Source organism: Acartia tonsa, chromosome 2 (genome assembly GCF_053477335.1).
Source record: "Acartia tonsa isolate MP-2025a chromosome 2, ASM5347733v1, whole genome shotgun sequence".
Lineage (NCBI taxonomy): Eukaryota > Metazoa > Arthropoda > Copepoda > Calanoida > Acartiidae > Acartia > Acartia tonsa.
In genome coordinates this window covers 46,238,657-46,261,348 of record NC_137261.1, presented here as the reverse complement: position 1 = coordinate 46,261,348, position 22,692 = coordinate 46,238,657, and the positions used below count along the sequence as shown (strand labels likewise).

The 22,692-nt window shown below is 32.5% G+C and overlaps 1 protein-coding gene and 1 long non-coding RNA gene across 3 annotated transcripts; one reads left to right on the top strand and one right to left on the bottom strand.

Moving 5' to 3' along the window:
- Positions 1–7: 7 nt before the first annotated feature.
- LOC145311995 (uncharacterized) lies at positions 8–12,611 on the bottom strand. Of its 2 annotated transcripts, none has more exons than XM_080151070.1 (16): positions 11,936–12,611; positions 10,790–11,182; positions 9,049–9,397; positions 8,430–8,536; positions 7,317–7,402; positions 6,700–6,852; positions 6,233–6,358; positions 5,325–5,533; positions 4,154–4,294; positions 3,855–4,008; positions 3,278–3,377; positions 2,974–3,064; positions 2,778–2,838; positions 2,133–2,309; positions 923–1,129; positions 8–655 (listed from the first exon to the last, which is right to left on the bottom strand). In XM_080151070.1, the coding sequence occupies exons 1-16, from the start codon at positions 12,029–12,031 to the stop codon at positions 502–504; spliced, it is 2,604 nt and encodes an 867-aa protein (XP_080007196.1). In that variant the 5' UTR covers positions 12,032–12,611; the 3' UTR covers positions 8–501. The 2 variants fall into 2 exon arrangements, with proteins under 2 accessions (XP_080007196.1, XP_080007195.1); XM_080151069.1 differs by having other exon boundaries at positions 15–655; positions 3,855–4,011; positions 11,936–12,610.
- Positions 12,612–13,284: 673 nt separating this feature from the next.
- Positions 13,285–15,734, top strand: LOC145312823 (uncharacterized). The gene is made up of 3 exons (XR_013877135.1): positions 13,285–13,416; positions 14,253–14,299; positions 15,703–15,734. It is a non-coding gene; the product is annotated as an uncharacterized LOC145312823 (long non-coding RNA).
- The last annotated feature ends 6,958 nt before the right edge of the window (positions 15,735–22,692 follow it).

Below are 22,692 nucleotides of genomic sequence, written 5' to 3'. Positions count from 1 at the left end.
TAAATAATTTTTTTCAACTTTTAATTTTGATTATTACTTTTAGCTGCCAAACAAGATTTCATCAAAATTACAAACAAAATAGGAACCATTAAAATATTTTGACAGAATAACTATACATTTATTCCCATATGTTCAATACTATCATTTTCGCCCATGGAAAGGAAATGAAAGGGCTGAAAATTAGTCTATAACCAAACAAGACTTAATTTTTTAAAAGTAATATCCCAAAACAAACTTATGATAAGCCTCAATGTAAAGGAGAACCATATCGGTTCAGCAGTTAGCAAGATCCTTCTTTACAGACAAAAAGCTTACTAAAGGGTGCTGCAAATATTTTAAGAACTAGGTGGTAAAATCTTTAAACCGACTTCAAACTTTAAAACTTTAATTTCAATTACATATAGCACATGAATTGTACTAATTTAAAAGGCCTGTTTTTTTCAGCACACCATTTAGTTTATTCATGAGATCAAGATTTTTACAGTACTTAAGTATTCATAATTATATTGCATTTGTGGGCATTAAGATATTTATTGCCCCTTCATAATCTTCAATGTACACATTGAAGATTATGAGTTTTATTAGCAAATCTTTTACATTCAGGATTTCAGGAGGTCCAAGATTTTCTACATCCACAATACCAACACCAATGTTCCTTAAGACAAACAATTGTAGTAGTCTGATTATAATGATTAGTAGTGCTAACACATTCCCCCTCCCCCCAGCATTAATATAATTAACTGAAAGGAGAATAAGTAAATAAGATTAGGTATTGATTTGTGGTTAAAAGCTTCCTCGAATAGATGACAAGGAATCCTTAGGCATATGACCGAAAACCGAGATCTTTCATTACTGGCTACAAAAAAACATCGTCGCACTGTCCGACGAAGTGATTGACTCAGTAGTTTACACTTAGTCTTACCTTGATGGCTCAGGTTGGTTATAGACATCTAACCAAGTTTGGATACAATGTGCCACGACTGTTTCATCATCAAAATTTTGATTTTCCTGAACCAGGTACGGCTTGTTCTCAAACAGGAAAAATTTACTTCCATTGCTTTGTTTCCTCTGTATACGACTGCTTAGTGTTTTTTCAATAAAAAAACTGCACGAGTATCTCATTATCATCCTATTAACAAACAAATAAGGGGGGGGGGGGAGTTCTGACACTTTTGCGTAAACAGCGAGTATAGGCTTTATCTTTGGACTGAGAGGATAGGTTATTAGGGATAAAATCGTTCTTATATGATGAATTTCCCCCAGATTTAAGATTTTTTGTCAGAACTTCCCCTCCCTTTGTTAAGACCAGCTGAAATGATTTTATTCCATACAATCTTTTTTTATTATTGTCTGCTAGTTTTGTAACAAATTCAGCCACAAATGCGCGCTGGTCCCCAAAGTCATTCAGAACTTGCAGAAACCTTTACAAACTCTTAATCATTTTAGGTTTGAGCCCCATAAAATATTGAAAATACAATCCATTGTCCCCTCCCTTACTCAATTATAGTTTGAAATAATTTACAAGCATGATAACATTTATAAAAGCAAAACTTAAAATCAACATAAATTCTAATATTTCTAGCAGGGGTGTATATTCTGCATAAGATTTATTTTTTTTCCCTGGCTACAAAATTTTTTATTTTTTTTGCCCGGCTACAAAATTTTTTATTTCCCCCCCCCTAGTTTTTTCTCTCCAAGTAGGGGGGAAAATGAAAAAATATTTAAAGAACTCTATATTTTATTTATTTTATCCCTCATACCACCCCTTTTTTTTTTTTTCTCTCCAAGGAAGGGGGGAAATGGAAAAAATGTTTTCAGTTTTCTTAATTTTACATTTTTTTTCCCTCCAACCACTTATTTTTTATTCCCCCCCCCCCCCTTAGCCGGGGATCCCATGCAGAATATACACCCCTGATGTCTAGATAAACAAAAAAGAACATTGTTCCCCTGGCCTCACTAACCATGCGCGCTGGACACCCCTAGCCTACCTAGCAGCCACTTAACCTAACCTATCCTAATACAGTTACTTAACTAGGGGTTAGGGTGTACAAAATTGAAAATATTTTGACAAAAAAAAGGATAACGAAAAAAGTGACCTTTATCTATTTCCAAAAATCTTCAGATTTAATCACCTGTTAGCTAACTCTTTGAGACCAGAAGAGTAACCCCGCATGTACAAGCGTATGACATGGTTTGCTGATTCATATGGATAGGTACTCCACATCATTGTCCCTTCTTTGTACAAATTTACAAATTCAGGAAGGTGAAGCACTAGATGAAAATTGAAGGTAATTGCACTCTCCCCCCACCTGCACAGTACAGCAAATGTACATTTTAACTAAGTTTAACAAAACCTATATATTGTAACTTGATATAAAGGTAGGGGTAGGTTTCTGGTAAAATCCGATAAAAATTTATGTTAATGGGCATATGGCATAGGAATCTTCACTAAAAATTTAACTGTCTATCTTGAATAGGAGCCGAGAAAATTGCGTTCCCCCCAATTCATTAATTATGGAAGACAGACAGACATTTGAATTCATAGAGTAGCTTTGCTACTAAAAAATTGCTAATATGATGAGGTCGAACACTGTAAAATCTTAGATTTCAGGATATTTTTGGCTTAAGTAGCCTACTATGAAGGGCTGATACATAGTCAATTTTAATCATTTCAATTCCTAGATTCATCAATATTCCCATATTATAAAAGTAATATGTTTAACTTCAAGATTTAAAAGTTTGAAATTTTGAAATGTCCAACTTTGATGTACTGTGACCTGGCAGCAACCATTTCATTGAATGATTGAATATAATCTCTGATTTGATTCGCTCGTTCATCTTAAAAGTTTAGATTTATACTTAGGATATTTTTAACCAGGGGGTAGTGAGATAGTAAATTGGAAAAAATTAATAAGAGGATAATGCTAACAATTATTCAGTTTTAGAGAAAATGTATTTAGATAATTAACATACCATTCATTTCCCCAACACATAGTTGTAAGGCGCGACACCAATGGAATAGGTAGATGAAAATATTCTTTTCCTCTCTTGTTAATTCAGGCAGCTGAATATTTTATTTTAGTATAAATAAGGTATATTATGGACTAGATGCCTCTAGGGCACAGCCGCTACTAACTATTAAAATGATCAATATTTTTATGTAGGTATTGCTAGTATTTCAAAGATTGTCACAGAATGTAAAATATCCATTGAGATTTTATAGATATTATGAAAATGTTCAATAAATTTGTTTTGTAAATGCAAAGCAACCACCTACCAGGGCAAAAAACAGCAGATGATAATTGGCAACAATGTTGAATTCTGATGCTTTGAGGTTGAGCTGTATGCTTTTGTCACACCAGCGGAACATATCACACCTTCATGGACATATGTGGAATTACAAAACCAGCACTACTCAAGCAGTTATGAAATGAACAGAAGCAAAAAATATAGCCTACAGCTTATGTGTATGTGTCTTGGTATCCGACCAAATGGCAGGAGGCAAAACACAAATTTGTGCAAATTGTAAAATTGAATATTGTTGAAAAATGTAAACTTTATTGAACAAAATAGTTCAAAACCTTCCTTCCTATGAGAAGCTTCACTGTCAAGGGGGACCATATTGGTTCTGCAGTTATCCAGACCCTTCGCTACAGACAAAATAAGCTTAATACTTTATTTTTTTTATACTACCTTTACACTAAATTTAAACCTCCTTAGGACCTGTAAGAAGCTACCCCATAATAGAGAACCATGTCTGATTATTAGTTTGCAAGATCCTTTCATACAGACAGACAATCAGATAAACATTCCTGTTACTTTATTATAAGGATGAATGTAGAATGTTGAATTACCTTGGCAATCTGTCAAACTGGCCTTGGGATTTGAGAAGGTTGTTTACTTGAGTAATAATGCCATCCAGTTTAGATAAGGCACTTCTGTTTATACGTGGGTTTTGAAGGCGACCACTCTTCGCCATACTAAGCACAGCTTTCACAACACCAATATCTACTGATAAAAAGATAGGATTTGAACATTAACTATTGCTATCAAATATAAAGTATGTTTAAAAAAGAAACCTTTTTTTAAAAAAACCTTCCTGTCATTTTGAACATTACACCCCTCAACCCACTAATAAAAATGTATTAAATACCTTGGTGGAGATGGTCCATAGGAAACTGCCACACCAGGTCAATTTGTTCATCTAATTGGTACAAAGCAGTTATATCCGCCTGGTTGGTTTCCAGTTGAAGACGCATTTGAGCATCAGTTCTGTTTTCAGCAACATCATGAACTAAAACTTAAAATGTAAGCAATGCATGCACAATTACAAATACAATAAACTGAATTTTCCAATTTTCTGGTGCAACAAGAAGGAATACAGAAAAAATAAGGGGGGGCGGGGGGAGTTCTGACACATTTGCGTAAACATTGAGTATAGGCTTTGTCTTTGGACTGAGAGGATAGGTTGTTAGGGATAAAATCATGAACTAAAACTTAAAATGTAAGCAATGCATGCACAATTACAAATACAATAAACTGAATTTTCCAATTTTCTGGTGCAACAAGAAGGAATACAGAAAAAATAAGGGGGGGCGGGGGGAGTTCTGACACATTTGCGTAAACATTGAGTATAGGCTTTGTCTTTGGACTGAGAGGATAGGTTGTTAGGGATAAAATCGTTCTTATATGATGAATTTCCCCCAGATTTAAGATTTTTTGTATAGGCCTCCAGGTTTCGGAGCTCCAGGCCTCCAGGTGGTCTCTGTACAGGTAAAAATTAAAAATAAGATTTTTTTTGGAAGAGTTAGAGATTAACTTATAAAACAAAATATACTTTTTTTTGATTGTTATTCACATATTAGAAGAAAAAACATACATATTTTGTCTCATAAGCTGACATCTCACTCTTAAAAAAAAATTTGTTTTTCATTTTTACCTGTACAGAGACCACCTGGAGGCCTGGAGCTCCGAAACCTGGAGTCCTATCCAAAAAATCTTAAATCTGGGGAAAATTCATCATATAAGAATGATTTTATCCCTAATAACCTATCCTCTCAGTCCAAAGACAAAGCCTATACTCACTGTTTACGCAAATGTGTCAGAACTCCCCCCCCCCCTTATACATCCTTGTTCTCTTTTAATAATACATAACACTTGGAAAAGGTCTTTTTCAAAATCTCTGAAAATAATGACGCATTGAAGAGCATAAATATTTCAAACGTATGATGTTTTTTTTTTCTGGTATAATTTTGTGCTAAAATGTTGGTTTTTAAAATTTATTTACTTGAAAGTTGAAAACAATATCTTAACACAGCACATACCTGGAAAGAATAGGTTTTGTTTCTCAAATTCCTGTCTGTTCATTCTACGCAACTCCTCTAGACGGAATCTCCTTCCATGTACCCTGCATGTTGGACAAGACTCATAAGCATTGTGGGATTTTAATCCCAAAGCCTCGTGATGCGCCACCGCATCCTGAGCCCAAAGTTTGAAAGTCACTTTTCTGTGGCCAAGTCCTTCTGTTAGTAACCTAAGTATAATAATCAACTATGACTCTTCTGGCTAACAAAAGTGAAAGAAATTATTTTTCAATTATACTATCCACGGAAAGCTGTGTATCATATGATGCAATGATTAACAATTCCAATAGAAATTTAAATTATTGTTTACAATAAGGGGGGGGGGGGGGGGCGTAATGACATCTATTCTTAAACCGTGAGCAAAATGGTCTAAATATTTAGCAGGGTTTCGGATCCGCATTGATTGTATGCGGATCCAGATTCTCAAAATTTGGTCAGTGCGGATCCGGATCCTACCGGATCCGGTTCCGGATCCTTGACAATAAAAATACACTAACCCCTGCGGGCCACCCACCTAGCCCCCTGGGGTCGGTCCTCGACTTGCTGAGTCACCTTAAATAATGTCCATATGAATAGATACAGTGTATTTAAGTTAAAACCCTATGAAAAAAAAACAATTTAAGGTAAGTTTTCACATCAAAATAAACAAAAAAAAGCCTAAAAACCCCATTTCTGCAGGGTTTTTCTTACCCAACCTAACCTAAAAATATTTTTTTTGGGATTTTTTGCCATTTAGATGTAATACCTATAGGACTAGGCTTATATACCAAGTTTGAAGGGTCTAGCTTAATATTTAGACCATTTTGCTCATGGTTTAAGAATAGATGTCATTACGCCCCCCCCCCCCCCTTATTTACTACATTTAGTACCTGTTTATAACTTCAACAGGGTATTCTAAAAACCCAGCTACAGTGAATTTGCGTGCCTTGCTTTTCTCGTAGATTGATATTGGTATAATGATTTGATTTGAGGATCCACGCTCATTCAAAACAATTCTGAAATTAAAAGTAAAGTTAGTCAAGTTACAACTGGTGGCTCAGTCATCTAGGAGTTATTTGGCTATATTAAGGGCAAATCCATCACTAATTACGTAGGGATCAACTTTAAGAGATATTTGTACATAGATTGATACTAAAATTTATACTCTTGCATTTCAAAAATTCTACCAATCGTATTTAGTTGGTTCTAGCTGTTAAGCAGCTGGTAATAGAAACTTTATAATTGTTAATTGGTTGTGTTATTGGTAATTTATTTGTACACTGATGATGAGATATTTCCATTAACTCCCCCCCCCCCCCGTCCCACCCCCCTTTCATTACGACAAATAATGGCTAACCTAATCCAAGTGGTGAAATATGAAGTATTTGAGCTGCGGCAGGCGGCAACACCATCTCCATTAACTTCTATTTCAAGATTTGCAGGTACAATTTTATTGAACTTTTTTTCATATTCTGCTATTCCATCTTGAAGCATTTGTTCTACTGGAAATCTACAATAAATTACTGTATTTAACAAGAGTTAAAACAAGAATTTTTCCAGTTTCTGAAATTGGACATAAACCTCTTAGCAATTTTTTTTCAACTTTGAAAGGTTTTACAACACCCCCCCCCCCCTTTCCCAAACAATAAAATTGGCCACAGCACTCAAGCCCCCCTTGGCCTGCCTAACTGAATCACTTATTCACATAGCAGCAGGTGCTCAGCCCTCCAGCCATGTAATCCATTCAAACCTAACTTAAGGGGGAGGAGTGTGTATGAAATTGAAAATAAATTATAGAAACAAAGTTTGAAGAGGATTACATGAAATAATGTATAGGCTGTCTTATAGCAGGTTTTTGGCTATTTTTATACTTTGTCTTCTTTTATCTACTTGTACTTATTCTCATCCAAGATTTTGTGTGCTTCACTACTTATGAATGTGTTGACATCCTTGTTATTGTGTCAATAGACCAACCTAATTTCTTTAAGGGTTCCTTCTAATTCTTCACGATTTTCTAAATCTAAAGGTCCAGTAACATTATATTTCGCTCGGAACAATTTCTAGATATAAAAGGGAAAATAAGTAAGATTGTAACTCAAGTTTGTTTTGGATGAGAGTTGCTCCAAAGATATATAAAGCTTATAGAGCTAAAAAAATTTAAGGAGCATTGATAGCAGGGTGGGCATACAAAAAAAAACCACCCAAAAAATCCAACCCAGGGTTTTTTTTTAAAAACCCATTGAAAAAAAACCCAAGGTTTTGGGGGGGTTTTGAAAAAACATTGAAATTTCACGTTAAAATTTACAAATTAAACCTCTATTTACTCAAAGACTAGGATCTAATATCATTTTAAAGCAAATTTTACCTAAAAAAACGTAAAAAAATATGTAGTAATTATATAAGTGATGCTCTACTTATTGTTCAAATGTTTATGAAATTACTTTCTCTCAAAACTTAATTTCAGAAAATGCTTTGCTACTATATTGATGATATATAAATTGTGTAAATTACTTAATCATAATTGATTTTTAAACTAAAACATAACAATTTATGAAAGGAAATAGTTACAGTGGCGTGCAGAGGGTTTTATTAGGGGATGTAAAAAGGGGAAGACCTTAATAATTTCTGGGAGGGGGGGGGGGGTGTTGACAGCTTAAGAATATAGGAGGAGGTTCCATGTTTTGAAGCTTTTAACCTCCCCTCCCCCTTAATAGAATATTTTGTGCACCATTGCTAATAAGGGTTTATTATTGATCGGAATGCCAGCTTTCTTCATTATCTATCTTGTTTATTGTGAAATCTTGCTTACCTTTTACCTACAACAACATAAACATTAATATTTCATCAATATATCAAATGTATTTGACTCTTAATGAAAAAAACCAATAAAACCCTAAAAAAACCTTAAAAACCCAGGGTTTTTATAGGTTGGGTTTAAAAAAAACAACCTGAATTTTTCCCCACCCTGATTGATAGTAAATGTGGTGGATGGACTTAACCCGTTCAACAAGATTGAATTTCTTTAAAATTTCTTATACCCCCCCCCCCTCCTCTCTCTTGTCATGGAATAATAAATTTTACACTTACATTATAAGTAGGCAACCATTGTGCACCACCACCAGGCAAGCGTCGGATATGTGAAACCAGCCTCTTTATTTTGAAGAAACTGACTGGATTGTCACACAGTAAAATAGCTAAAGAATAATTTAATTATCACTATGTAGCAATAGTCAATAAATACTAAATCGTATTAAAACAAGGCAACATCCATTAGTAGCAAAGCTAAAAAATCACGGATGGACACATTCGGAAAATATGAACAATAGAGCAAATATGAACATTAAACTAAAAATATTAAGCCAAGAGCCAAGAAAATTATGTTTTCCTCTAAACATACAGACAGACAGACGGACATTTTAATTCATAGAGTAGCTCTGCTACTAAAAAGCTAGATAACCATATAAGGATACTCTTTAATGTTTCATATTTTTCAAGGTTTCATGTTCATTTTCTCCAATTAATCTTGGTCTCAATAAATACTCTATAAATCTGTTTGTACGAATTTCCATCCACACTTTTTTTTGGGCTTTGCTACTTTTGGATGTTGTTATCCTTGTTATTTAGCGCTATAGGACAAATATGAACTGAACATTCAACTACAAGGACCATGATGTGTTTGTGTTAATTGAACTGCCAAAATACTCACTTTTAAAATATTCAGCCCATTCTCGTTCTTCCTGATACAGATTATCCCCATCTTGTTCATGATCATCATCTGGGTCTTCAAATTCCGCTGCTCTTGCTTCATGTTCTTCATCAAATTCCAACTGTTCATTATCTTGCTGATAATCATTGTCATCATAGTGGTCTTCATCAACATCTTGATTATCTTCCTGGGTGTCATTGTCATCATAGTGGTCTTCATGAACATCCTCATTATCTTCCTGGGTGTCATTGTCATAGTTGTCTTCATGAACATCTTCATTATCTTCATTAAGATCACCATAATTCATGTTATCAAAATCTTGTGCACGCCTCCTTAGTTGATGGACTACCTGGTAAGCTATAAAATATTTTCACTGAAATTGCATTTTTATGTTTGTATAGGGTAAAGAGGGGCGAACTCGGTGTTTTTTTCGGTTTTTTGAACCTGCAAATCGTAAAAATTATTTTTTTAAAATGGAACCAAGACCAGTAGAAAGATCTCGGAAAAACCGATCAGGTCCTAAAAGGACGTAAACCTAAGACTTTGGGAAGTTTGTCAAAATTGATCTCTAAAACGGCACCGACTTCGCCCCGCCTTGAGGCGAAGTCGGTAGGGCATTTTCAAGCTTCGAAAAATCGATGACGTATTGGTTATATTACAGCATGCCCAAAAGGTAAAAGTTGCTAAATGTAATAAAGAGTATGCACAAAAATTTTTTATTAAGATAAGTAAATTTTTTCTACCAAAAAAATAATTTTTCCGGAGTACGCGAAATTTGACTTTTTTTTCGAAATTTTTTTTGATAAAAAACATAAAAATACTACTAGAAAAAATAACTTTTTATGACTTTAAAGGCCTGATCCTTAAAATTCAGTCAATTTTGAATAGATTTGACCAAAAAAAATTTAGTTCTATTAGCAAAATTTCCTAAAAAATTCAAGTTGAAAAAAAGAGAAAAGTTTGGCAAAATCTGTGGTCGATTTTCCAGCTTCAATAAAACCTATGACATATTGATTTAATTGCAGCATGCCCAAAAGGTTAAAGTTGCTAAATGTAATTAAGAGCATTCACAAAAAAATTTATGAAGATCGGACAATTTTTTCTACAAAAAAATATATTTTTTCAAAGTACGAGAAATTTGACTTTTATATAAAATTGAAAAGTTAGTATAAAAAGTGAAAAAACCGAGTTCGCCCCGCCTCATAAAAAGTTGATTTGAGAAAAAACTATTCAAGCTTTTTTAAAGTTTAAACGGAAATTGATAGCTCATTAGATTCTTAATAAGTCCCCTAAAGACGTCTAAGCTCTAGCTCTTACCAGTTTTTGTCCAACTTACCGTTTTTCCAACCAAAGCAAAAAAAAATCAAAAAAAAATTTTTTGTCGTCCGACTTTGAGACCCAATAAGTACCCTAAAAATTCATCTCACAAAAATCTTTCTGTCAGTCGATTAGAACATGGAGAAAAATGTCATTTTAATGAAGGTGTGTAAAAAAATAAAGACTTCACCCCAATACCGAGATCGCCCTGCTTTACCCTACAATCCCTGAAAATTACAACCGTCTATCAGGAATATGAGTAGAAAAATTAACAAAAACCTATACATCTAGGAATCGATCTAGCACTGCAACAAATAGACAAACCTTAAAGAAACTTTTTGAAAATATGTAGAATGTGAATTTATTAAAACGTACACTCTAGCCAGTCTGAAATTAATATTCTTTCCAACTTTTATAGCTTGACCTGCAAGCCATGTGTATTCACTAAGTCTCTGCATTGCAAACATGTTATGTGGTCTGCAGGAAAAGCATTATTTCTTTCACAGCAGACACAAAGTGCTGGTTGTATCTGAATAAATTGCTGGTCTTCATGTTGATCCTCTTCAACATCATCATTGTCATCATATTCATCAAGTGCTTTAGGAGGAGCTTCATCAGAAAGTGCTTCAAGAGGGGCTTCAGGAAGTGCTTCCAGATTTGCATTAGGAGGGGCTTCAGGAAGGGCTTCCAGATTTGCATCAGGAGATGCTTCTAGATGTGCTTCATATTGTGGTGCTTCAATTGGTTGTTCATTAGTAATTGCAGGTTGTCTCATAATTTTTCTTACTCCTTTCTTCATTTTGGTTAAGATAAATTCCTAAATATATACAGGTTGTTTTTTTTGATGGATTTTGGTGTTTTTTTTAAATGCAACCTTAGAAACACCCTATAGCATAATCCACCCGCTGCCCCCCCCCCCTAAATTAGGAGTTTGGGGGTGGGTTTGTGGTCAACGATAATTCTAAAATCAAAGGTTTGCTCCATCTATCTCAAGTCGTTTCTTAGAATTACCCTATAGTATAATAATAGTATAATATAAGTAACTTTAGCCCTATAGAAGCTTAAATCCAAAATTAGCTACCTCTAGCTCTAAGGGTTCTCGAGTAACCCCCCCCCCCCTCCCTGCCCAAATGGGAATTATGCACATCCTCCTTTAATTTTGATATCTATAACTGAAAAAATTTTGGAAATCGGACCATAAACACCAAAGATATGGAGATAAATTTGAAAAATATAAAAATAGCCTAAAACCTGCTAAAAAGCGGTCCGACCGCCGTTGATGTTTTATAGTTAATTTGGCTTCTTAATAATGGGAATGATGTCAAAAGATTTCAGCCTTTTATCTTTTATAGGAGCCGAGAAAATAACGTTTCCCCCCAAACTAAGACAGACGGACATTTCAAATTATATAGTAGCTTCGCTACTAAAATATGATTTTATAAAAAAAATTAGTACAATGTATTTTTTTACTTGACTGAAATATGTTTCTGATTCCTATTCCAATGTTTTTATTGATAAAATGGATGAAACGTACATATAACATTTATATAGCTTAATGACAAAAAAAGACCTGCATATTTTTATTGTGTTGAACATATTTAAAAATTCGACTGAGAACATTACATCTTTTCCTTTCCAAGACAGATTTACATTTTTCACTGTTCATGACTAAAAAAGAATATTGCCTTAAACAGTAATAGCAAGGTAAGGACCTATAAGGGAATATAAATCTTCAGTCATTTTATTGTTCATGCACTCTTCTCTACCCATCGACCAAAATACCCCAAGGATAGTTTTTTATCAGCGTGGCAGAGCCATTTGATTTTGGTGCGGCTCCGGCTCCGACCTACAGTCAAGAAATACTCGACATATTTTTTCTTCCAAGTCTATTTTTGACATTTGAAGGTTTTAAAAGTTAAATTTTATATAAAAATAGACTTGAAAAACTTGAAAGGGGCATTTGAACATGAAAAAACAGAGTTATCAAATTATAATTTATAAAAAATCTCTTTATTTATCTAGTCCAGAGCCGTTTTGTAACGAAAATTACGGCTCCACGCTCCCGCTCCGCAACACTGTTTTTTATAATATGAAAAGTACGAAAGGACAAATATTATTATATACAAGGGGGACGTATTTTTAGTTAACTATTGTGGATCACTTTAAAAAAGAAAATTATTTCAACAATTTACGTTCACGAAAATTGTATGTCTCCGTTCTTCGCGCCTTTTTTCTGTGAATTGGATAGGCTTTATGTAAAATAATAATTGCAGTCATAAGTAAAAAAATATTTTCATAAAAATTTTATTAGCACACAAGATTCATTTTACTAAAATCCGTAAACAGAACTAAAATACGCGGCATTTGAGCTCAATGAACAGAGTTGCCAAAATGGCAGAATTTCTCGCACAGAAATATATTTCATAAAAATTTCGAAAATTTTAAGAATTCATGATATAAACATATACACATGTACACTAAAAAAAAAAACGGTTTTGCCCAAAGCGTAAATTTGTCAAAAATCAGGTAAAAAATACGAACATTATGCACAAAATGCGTACATCTGGCACCGCTGAGGTTCGAGGTTTCAATCACGGAAACGGATTTAAGGAAGCTCAATCTATGTTCACTGTGCTCAGATTGGACTTTTCGAGTCCATTTTTCTCGAAAATTGGACTTTTGAAACCTTCAATGGACTTGAAAAAAAGCAACCTCTCGATGTTCAATGGACTTGAGAAAAAATTTCTCCCCCTTCCCCTTTTTTACCCCCCTCTTCCCAAATGGACTTCAAATGGAAGAAATGGATGTAAAATGGACTTCACTCGACCTAGAAAATGGACTTGAGCAAAATTTTCATCTGAGCACACTGTCTATGTTTGTGAAAACAGAAATTGGAGATGCGGATGACGTACAGAGGTATTTATATACTTAGTTTTATAGATTAAACCTAAACTAAAAAACGGGTATAACCACGTCAAAGACATCGTACTCATAATAGTTATATAAAAATGCAAACCGCGCGGCCAAACTATAAATTTCTTCAAGTAACAGGTGACACATAGTTAATTTTATGTAAACCCTTTTTATAAATAGTTGTATTAACAGCATCTTTTGTTTCAAGTTAGGGGCGACACATAAATTAAAATCTATGTAAACCTAACTACTTAACAGTAAGTTAAATAACTGTTTCAAGTATTGGATGACACATATTTTGTTTATGTAAACCTTCCTACTAAATAAGCAATAACATATCTGTTTCAAGTATCGGGTGACATATATTTTCTTAGTGTAAACCTAACAACTTAACAGTAAGTTTCAATAGCTTATCTGTTTCAAGTATTTGGTGACACACATTTTGTTTATGTAAACCTTACCTTCTATTTGACAGAAAATTTTAATAGTTATCTGTTTTCAAGTAACAGGTAACAGTAAGTTTTAAAACAACCACCCGCAACCGTGGCTCAAAACTTAGCGCATCCGCTCGTCGTCGGGAAGGTGAAAGGTTCAAATCTCAGTCCGACACCGCGTCATAACTAAAGACGTTAAACATGGTTCCCACTGCTACTATGTCAGATGCGAAACGTAAATAGTTAGAGTGGGGGGGAATGCCTTGGCCAAAAACAGGCGCAACTCGCTACCATGCACAGTTGGGACTTCTCAGACAAAGGTCATGCAATTCAGAGAGATGTTTGTCTGATGGGTGAATGTACGCTTTACGCCGCAGTCATAAGTATTGTATGTAGGTTCCAAGGTGCGTAGAGATAGGTCTAGTACCCGAAGCGACACCTAGCCCACTAGAGTCTTAACTTAAGTTTTAAAACAACTATTATCTTGTATATTAAGCTTCTTATACTCAATCAATAATTAATATCAATCTCTCTTTTCAGTTTTGACGACATCTGGAGAGTTGGCTTTTTTCGTTAATTTAAAACAGGTTAGAATTGTCCTATAGATTTCTTTAACAGTTAGGTAATTAAATTGAAAGAACAGCAACTCTATAATCGTTACCAGAAAGTCTGTGCGTCCATATAAAACATGCTGTTTTTTTTCCTTTTTTGACAAAAAAATTAATCAGTTTTGCAGCAAGTTTACTTATAATTTTGTATAGACATTTGCATTAATACCTATGTATCTAGGACATCCCAAGACATAATTCTGAAAATTAAATAGCCTAAAACCATCATACGACCTCAGTGAAGCTTACCTAACATTTGTAACCCAATTGGTTCAGTAGATAATGAGATCTTAAGCTTCAGACATAAAAACTACTTTATTTAATAAGATATATAGGTACTATTTTTTTAACTAGCGGCTAAGCCCATAGAGGCCTCTAGGGGCACTTGAGGATTGGGGTGTCGAATTTGATAACCCAATTATTTTTTTTTTATATTTTAAAAGAAACATTTTTTTAAAAATATTTATGGGGGGCGTAAAAATTTTTTTGGGGGGGGTTGCCCCTCCTATCATTTTTAATTTTAGTTAAAAAAAATTTTAAAAATAAATTTTTTTTTGGGGGGGGGGGGCTGGGGGTGTCCCACCCCCAAGAAAATCGTTATAAAGTTTCTCGGGACCTATGGGAAGCTACCCTGTTTAGGAGAACCCGATCGGTTCAGTGGTTAGCGAGATCCTTCAGTACAAACACACAGAGACAGACAAACATCCTGTTACTTTAGTATAAGGATATTTGGTACTACATGATATTACTACATGAAAATTTTTATGTACTATATATTTGTAAATTTTGAGTGGTCACTCTGTAAATGAGATCTTCTCGGCTGATATATCCCAACACTGTTCAACAATTAAGGATGTCAAAGATTGTTTCTATTGCTGATATGTTAGATGTGCAATACTAAAAGACAGATTAGGCTGAATGCCTTTACCAAAAAAACAGACATAACTAATTACTAGCAAATTCACGTCTTCCATACAACTCCTTTTCCAGAATGGCTTTGATACCGATTAACATCCGCTGGATTAGAACCGGTTCTCCTCCATACTGAAAAATCATATATAGCATCGTATTACAGAAATTTGTCCATTTGTCCAACCAAAAATTTCTAAGCATCACTATCATGGAATGGATGTTGTCATCCTTGTTTTATCCCAATAGTTACTCATAATGTGTATAAACACATTCTCTCATTCGTAGAAAGTTAGGATTCTACATTTCAAGCAACTTAAGTCATGCTCTCCCTCGTCCATGCTCCCTATAAGAGTGCCATTGATATATACCAAAACTGGATTTTTATGAACTAATGATAAAAAAGGGATAAAAATACCAGTTTCACATCATATTTATGTATTTATTTGGATATCAACATAGTTAAATTTTAGGATAAACCTGATGGAAGATCAAGAAAATTTAGGAACATAATCAGTTTAAGCCATAAATTTAGAACAATTATCCAGGTCTTGGCAAATTAAAACAGCTGGAACTCCAAACCTGACCAAAATATGGCAACCCCTCTGTTTAAAAAAATTCAATGCATCCAAACACGTTAAAATTTATGGCTTTAGCGGCTGACGTGCGGCTGTCGAGCTATGAAATTTTTCCACAGAAATCTCTTTCCTCATATTTTGAATGAAATTTAAAATACTGAGTTATAGTTTGTTTTCGTTTATGTATTACTTTAGATCAGATTAGGAAAAGAAACTAACATAATAGAAAAATGAAAAAAAAACATTAGCACTTTTACCAACAAAAATTTTCTCATATCGCCTAAACTGAAATGATGGCTGCTACAGTGAGCTGACCGAGGTCCTTCTTCTCAGAAACTGATCCTTCAGGTACAAATGTATTTTATGTTTGATTTAATACCACTGAAACCATCTGCTCTATAACTTACTTTTTCCGTTTGTCGATAAATGTTTTTTTGGATGCTTCGCCACTTAGGGATGTTTTCAATGTTTAATATACACATATATTCTTTATACTGTTTACGCCCCTAGAGGCCTCTAAGAATAATTGAGAGGGGAAGTCGAATTTGATAACCCTATTTCTTTTTTTTTGATTTAAGAAAAGTAGGTATACAAAATATTTTAGGGGGGTTGGGAAATTTTTTTAGTTAAAAAAATAAAAAAAATTTGGGGAGGGGTATTCTTATTTTTTTTTTTTTTGGGGGGGGGGGGGGTTAGTGGTGTCCCAGTCCCAAGAAAAAAGTTTTAACCTTCCCAGGATCTATGAGAAGTACCCTGTTAAGGAGAACCAAATCGGTTCAGCTGTTAGCGAGATCCTTCGGTACAGACAGACAGACACACAGACATACACACATCCTGTTACATTATTATAATGATGGGAGGGCAGTTTTTACCTTTTACATAACTAGTACGTGGGGCTTTAACAAGGCGTAGCCTATACTAGCAGTGCCCTAACCATGCGGGGCTACTATATACAATATAACCTTACCTAAAATAAAACAAATTTATTCCCCATTTATGCCTTATTTCAACGTAAAAAGGTATCATATTTCATTAAAGCTATTCTAATTTAATATCAAAATTTTAAATAGGTATACATATAAAGATTTTAATATTTAAACTTCCTATGTACCTACTTAAATAGTAGTATAATATTTTGTCTATAATAGAAATTTTTTTAACAGCTAGGCAGATAAATAATTTTGTAATATTTTTTAGACTGGTACTATTGTTGTCCCGAGTGATGTAGGTCCAACAGTTCACCCACATCCGTTGGATCTAACCAATCAAGCCTTGACGTGGAATCCCCAAGAAAAGAGAAAACCAGCTAGACCAAGAACAAACTGGAGGAGGGAACTCCTAAGTGAACTGAAAGACATGAAAATCAAACTATCATCTTTCAGTGAGGCATCAAATCGTGCCCAATCCAAGGAAGATTGGAGAACCATTGTGCGTGGCCTACGTCTGACCAGAACTAAAAGACTGATGATTTCACATAAATTGTTATATGTGGTTAGTTATAATAAATAGAAATTATACCTTCGTATTTTGTTATAAATTTTACATTGTTTTTTTGTTTTGGGAAAGGATTTCTACAACTAGGTTTAGTTCGAAACGGATAACCTTTTATATACCTGCTGCCATTTTTACTTCTAGTTTGATTTACATTATTTTGATAGTTTATTTGATCACAGCTATCCTTTTTAACATAAGATGTTGCTAAATTAAGTGTGCAACAAGAAAAGTTAGAGTAGGGGGAATACCTTGAACCAAAACCGCTGTAATTTTTCAGAGAATTAACTTTTATTTTTTCTATAAAATTTGAAAATGTGTTAAGTCCCAAATATGTATCGTACACAATAAATCATGCGACACAAATTTAGAAAAATTGAGGTTAGCATAGGCCGTTTTTCATTAATACGTTAAAACTATTTCATTTAAAATTAAAATGTTTTACATATGCTACAATTTTTTCAATTTAACTACGTTCATATGCGACGTAAAAGTTGCTATTTTAAAAATTAAACTACAACAATCAAATTAGTTATATTTTTTTTAATTTGTCAACGTTTCTGTGCGTCATATGTGTTGTAATTTTTATGTAAGAAAATGGAAAGGGGTAACAAGTAACAATTTTATTAAATTATCGCCGTATTCATGCGGCAATTACGTTACTTTTTCCTAAAAACCGACGCAATACTTGTAATGTAACGTATGTATGTGGCGTTCAGCCAACCTCCATGCGGATTTTTGAACAGCTGGGTAGCTTCGCTCGCTTTTATGAATTTTTCATCTTTGTGTGTATATATTTATAGATAGATCCTTGGTTTATTAACTAATCATTTTGATTTTTAGATAATAAATAGATAATAGATAAATAAGATGTAGATAGATAATATTATGACCTTAAACAGAATTATGTATTTACGCAATTTTGCAACAAATGTATGTGCAATTTTGTTTAGATTTACAAACTGATGTTCTGCTTATTAAGTTCTGGAACTCTACAAAAGTTATTATTCGTTTGTCCTATGGTTTTAAAGCTTCGCTTTTATGAATTTTTCATCGTTGATTTTTAGTTTTTTTTTAGGTTTTTTTATTTGTTTTTTAATTGTTTGACTGTTCAGATTAGTTTTTATAAAAAAGGTCATTATTAGTAATAAAACTCATTTATATCTTGATTCAATAGTTTATAATTAAGGATATGTCTAATATAGAACAGTGTTTTTGTATTATGTAGGAAAAAAGTGGTAAAAATATAGCGAACTTATGTTCATTTGTATAATTTTAGTTTTAAGATAATATTGATTGGTATTGTCAATAATAATCAATAAAATTTTCCAGTTTAGCATCGAACCCGATTAATATATGCTGGATTAGAATCGGTTTTCATACATACTTAAAAGTCATAAAATCATGTATGGTATCGTATAAAAGACAATTTTCTACGAATATTAAAATGAAACATCAAAAAATTTATACAAGTTTGTTAGCCCGAGCCCTCTTCCACTCAGGCCTAACAAAACTGGTTTTAATCTTTTTATGATTTTTCATTTTAATATCTGCAGAAAGCTGTCTATATACGATGCGATAAATAACTTTTCTTACATATCTTATTTAACATAAAACAATTTATGTTTTTAACTTTTTATGTATCACTTTAAACAACCTGACTTAAAGAAAAGCATTTGATTAGCAAGATTATTTTTATTTATATTTTGGAATTAATAGCATTTTTGAGTAAACACAATTAAATAATACTGTAGTCTATTATTAAATTAATGAAATAAATAGATGATACTAATACATAATATAATTAGGTATCATTTTTATAAATTCATTAAGTTTTTGGACAGGAAATACAATGAAAAGTGTTAATGATGAAAACTAAAAAGCATAGGTCATTTTTATTCATATTTTTATTTTTTAAAGTAATAACTGAAAAGTCTATTTATGTAAATAATCCTATAATATAAAGGAATAAGGCTTTTTTCGACTGAAGCTAAAGATATGGCAAATTGTTGGTCCGCTCTGGTTGTACTTTTTAGGGAAGCATTTTAAATGTCTTGATATTATATGGTTTTAGGTAATTTTCCTGAGCTCTTCCGTATTACCCTAAAGATTAGGGGCGAAGCAACTAGTTACTTATAGTGTAGAGTAAGCTTTTTTTCGTCTAAAGCTTAAGGTCTTGGAAATTGCTGGTTTGAATGGGGTATAAATGATGACCTATCGGTCCATCATTTATTCCCTCGGGTAAGAAATATTCATTCCTAAACAAAAAACTGGACAGGAATATCATTCTCATTTAAACAAAAAACTCATTTTTTATGCTAAAATGTGGTTTAATTTTGGTTTTTAAATTTCATTTATTTCCCTGGTATAATTTTTCTTTCTTTTAGTAATTAATAAAAATTATAAAATCTTCCAAAAAAAATTTAAAATCTTCTAAAATCATACCAGGGATATAAATGAGATACCAGGGAAATAAATGAATATTTACATCCACTATTTAAGGGGTTGTTTATATGGGAATGGGATTTTACGGTTCAAAATAGCTTTATAAATGTTTTTGGGTGGTTTTAAGCCATTTTCTGACTTTTCCCGCCCTACTAGAAGCTAAAGGCGAATCATTTGTGATTATTATAGACGTTACTTTTCAGAGCTAAGTAATACTTTATTTTTAACACTAGCGGCTGCTCCCCTAGAGGACTAAGATGGTTCTTTAGAGAATTGGAAAAAAATGAAAAAGATCGAACGATTTTGATATGTATATAATAAACACAATCAAAGGTAAACTTTCTGGGTGGACGGACGTAAGGACAGACCTTAAATTTAGCTGAGAACAGGTTCTAATCCAGCGGATATTTATCGCTTTTGAAGCCATAATGGAAAACAAATATCAAAATTTTCATTTTACTTCATGTGTTAAAAAATGATAGGTATGTCTTGCCTATCATTTCTCTAAAATGGTTTGATTCTGTTATTTTTTATTGTTAGTTGTTAGCTATTAATCATTTTAATTCATATAACTATCTAAAGTACTGATTAAAAATATAAAAATGACAGGGTAATTTAATTAGATTTCTTTTATAAGCTTTTATCTTTCATAAGTGATTTACTACTAAAATTACGTGTTGTCATCCAAATAAATGGATATACAATACATATTATTATTTGGATACTAAACCAGAATTTCAGGTTTTCTAATAAAGTGAAACACCCAGCAGACTAAAATACAATTTCCCTCTCCCACCCCCTTTACCAAATATCCTCCCTCCTTCTGGATAAACGAACTAACCAATAAATGGCAGGGAAAATATCAACCTAAATTGACGACAATTTTTCCCCTGTCACAATATCCACGTATATTCTACATCCATTTCCAACAATTAAGTGCTTAAACTAATGTACAGTATTTATGGGATTTTGTTAATTGGAAATATCAACAAGAAGTATGTCATTAGACCATCGTTATGTGGATATTATGTCAGTTATAACCCCTTTTATTTAGCACCATTTAGTCGTTATATATCACCGAAAAATTCTTTTAAAATTACAGGTCCATACTAAAGGAAGACTGAATACACTTCTGAAAGACTGTCACAAATAGACACAGGCATCTTAAGTAACATTTTAGGAAGTTGAAAATCTTTAATAACGTTCAAACCATCTCATAACTGAAATTTTAATATTAAATTTCATCAGCTAGAAGCAAAATTATAAGCTTATTTTTGGCACAAGGTTCCGGTAACTAACTAATCACAGTTTAAAAATAAAAACATTTTTTTTCTTAGTCAAAATCTTTGATTAAATGTAATATCAAATGTGTTACGTTATTTTGCTTTTTATCACCCTTGTTTTATCTAATAATTTTGATATACACAAATCAAAATAATTATATTAATTGACAGAGAATGCTGTTCTGTAAAATCATTGAGAAAAAATTATAATGGATTTTTCCTTTGAAGAAAAACTATTTTAACTCTAAATGTTTTGTGTTTACAAAAGACCAATTTGTTAAATGTTCATGGCTGATGTATTAATTAACCGACCTGTTGTTTCAAGAGATTATTTTATGAAAGATGAATATTATTTTACAACACTATTCTAATAATGACAGTGCTTCTATAGTCATTATGTTGGTATGTATAAAGAGCATTAAACCTTATTTCAGAGTTCTTATTCCAAATTATTATATAACTGTCGTTCTATAATTGGTTTATAAAAAGTTGTATATTACTTTATACTTAATTATATAGATATTTTAAAAATCATTGCATTACATAATTGCTTTACATCATAAATTGATGTATTTAGTAATACTTTATGTTTATTGTAAAATTACAAATAAAACAAGGATGACAACATCCATAAAAGCCAGGCCTAACAAAGAAGTCAGTCAAACAAACATTAACAATTAAGGAGTAACAACTAATCTAATATTCGAAATAATTTAAAAGTTTAAACAAAAATTCAGAAAAATTCTATTTAAAAATTACTTGATACAGGTTGCTTACATAAAAATATTGTATTTAAAAAAAATCATCATGAATAAAATGTACATACTGACTCTTTGGTAATGATAATAGAGTTGCTACACTTTCTAAATTGTACCTACTAATACAGGAATTATTATCTGATGGTTGAATCAATAGGACAATACTAACATGGACGTACAGACCGACCATGATTATAGAAAGTTTGTTTTTAAAATCAAGTTATTTTTTGTTTAAATTAAGACAAATCTCAAAAAATCCTTCTTTTCATTTAAAATTATTCTTATAGAAGCATATAAATTGTTATATTAAGAATTGATTATACATTTATGGCAAATACTCATTGGTGATAGAAGTTTTAACAAAAAATTCTGATTTTTCAGTATGAAATAATGAAATATAATGTAGCCATTTCGGGTTCAATTCTTGATAAAGCTTTCTAAGATTAGATTAACATTTAAAAAGGATATGCTACCAAAATGTTTCTTTTGCCCATGATGAAATTTAAGTTTTATTAAACATATAATGAAGTTTTAATGAAAAGGATTTAATTAATGACTTTCTTTTTGTGACTATTTATAAATTATTGTATGTTTATTTTTATTATTTTGAAGATGCGTTGAATCTCAATAATTTCCTAGCATTTTTTTCCCTTTGTTAGTCGTAGAAATTCTTTTGGTTTAGATATCTTCCTGTGGCATATAGGGTACTTTAGTTTTGTTTTGCTTTATTTTTGTCACAAGCATTATTTGAGCTTATAATACTAGCACCCCCCCCCCCCCCCCACCCCCCCAATAATAATTGCCCATTCCCAATTGAACTTTCTTAAGTGACATGCAAACTGTGGCTTAAAAGTTTCATTGCACTTTCTTCATACCTTATTTGTACACATTTAACTTTGCCTCGCTCT

What these genes read in the sequence shown, in the direction of transcription:
- LOC145311995 (XM_080151069.1), bottom strand. Translation starts at nt 12,031, where the DNA reads ATGAACAGTGAAAAATGTAAATCTGTCTTGGAAAGGAAAAGATGTAAT. An exon ending in AACACAATAAAAATATGCAG is followed by an intron (nt 11,183 to 11,935) that starts GTCTTTTTTTGT and finishes GTATATATTTAG; the next exon opens with GAATTTATCTTAACCAAAAT. An exon ending in ATCTGCTGTTTTTTGCCCTG is followed by an intron (nt 3,065 to 3,277) that starts GTAGGTGGTTGC and finishes TAAAATATTCAG; the next exon opens with CTGCCTGAATTAACAAGAGA.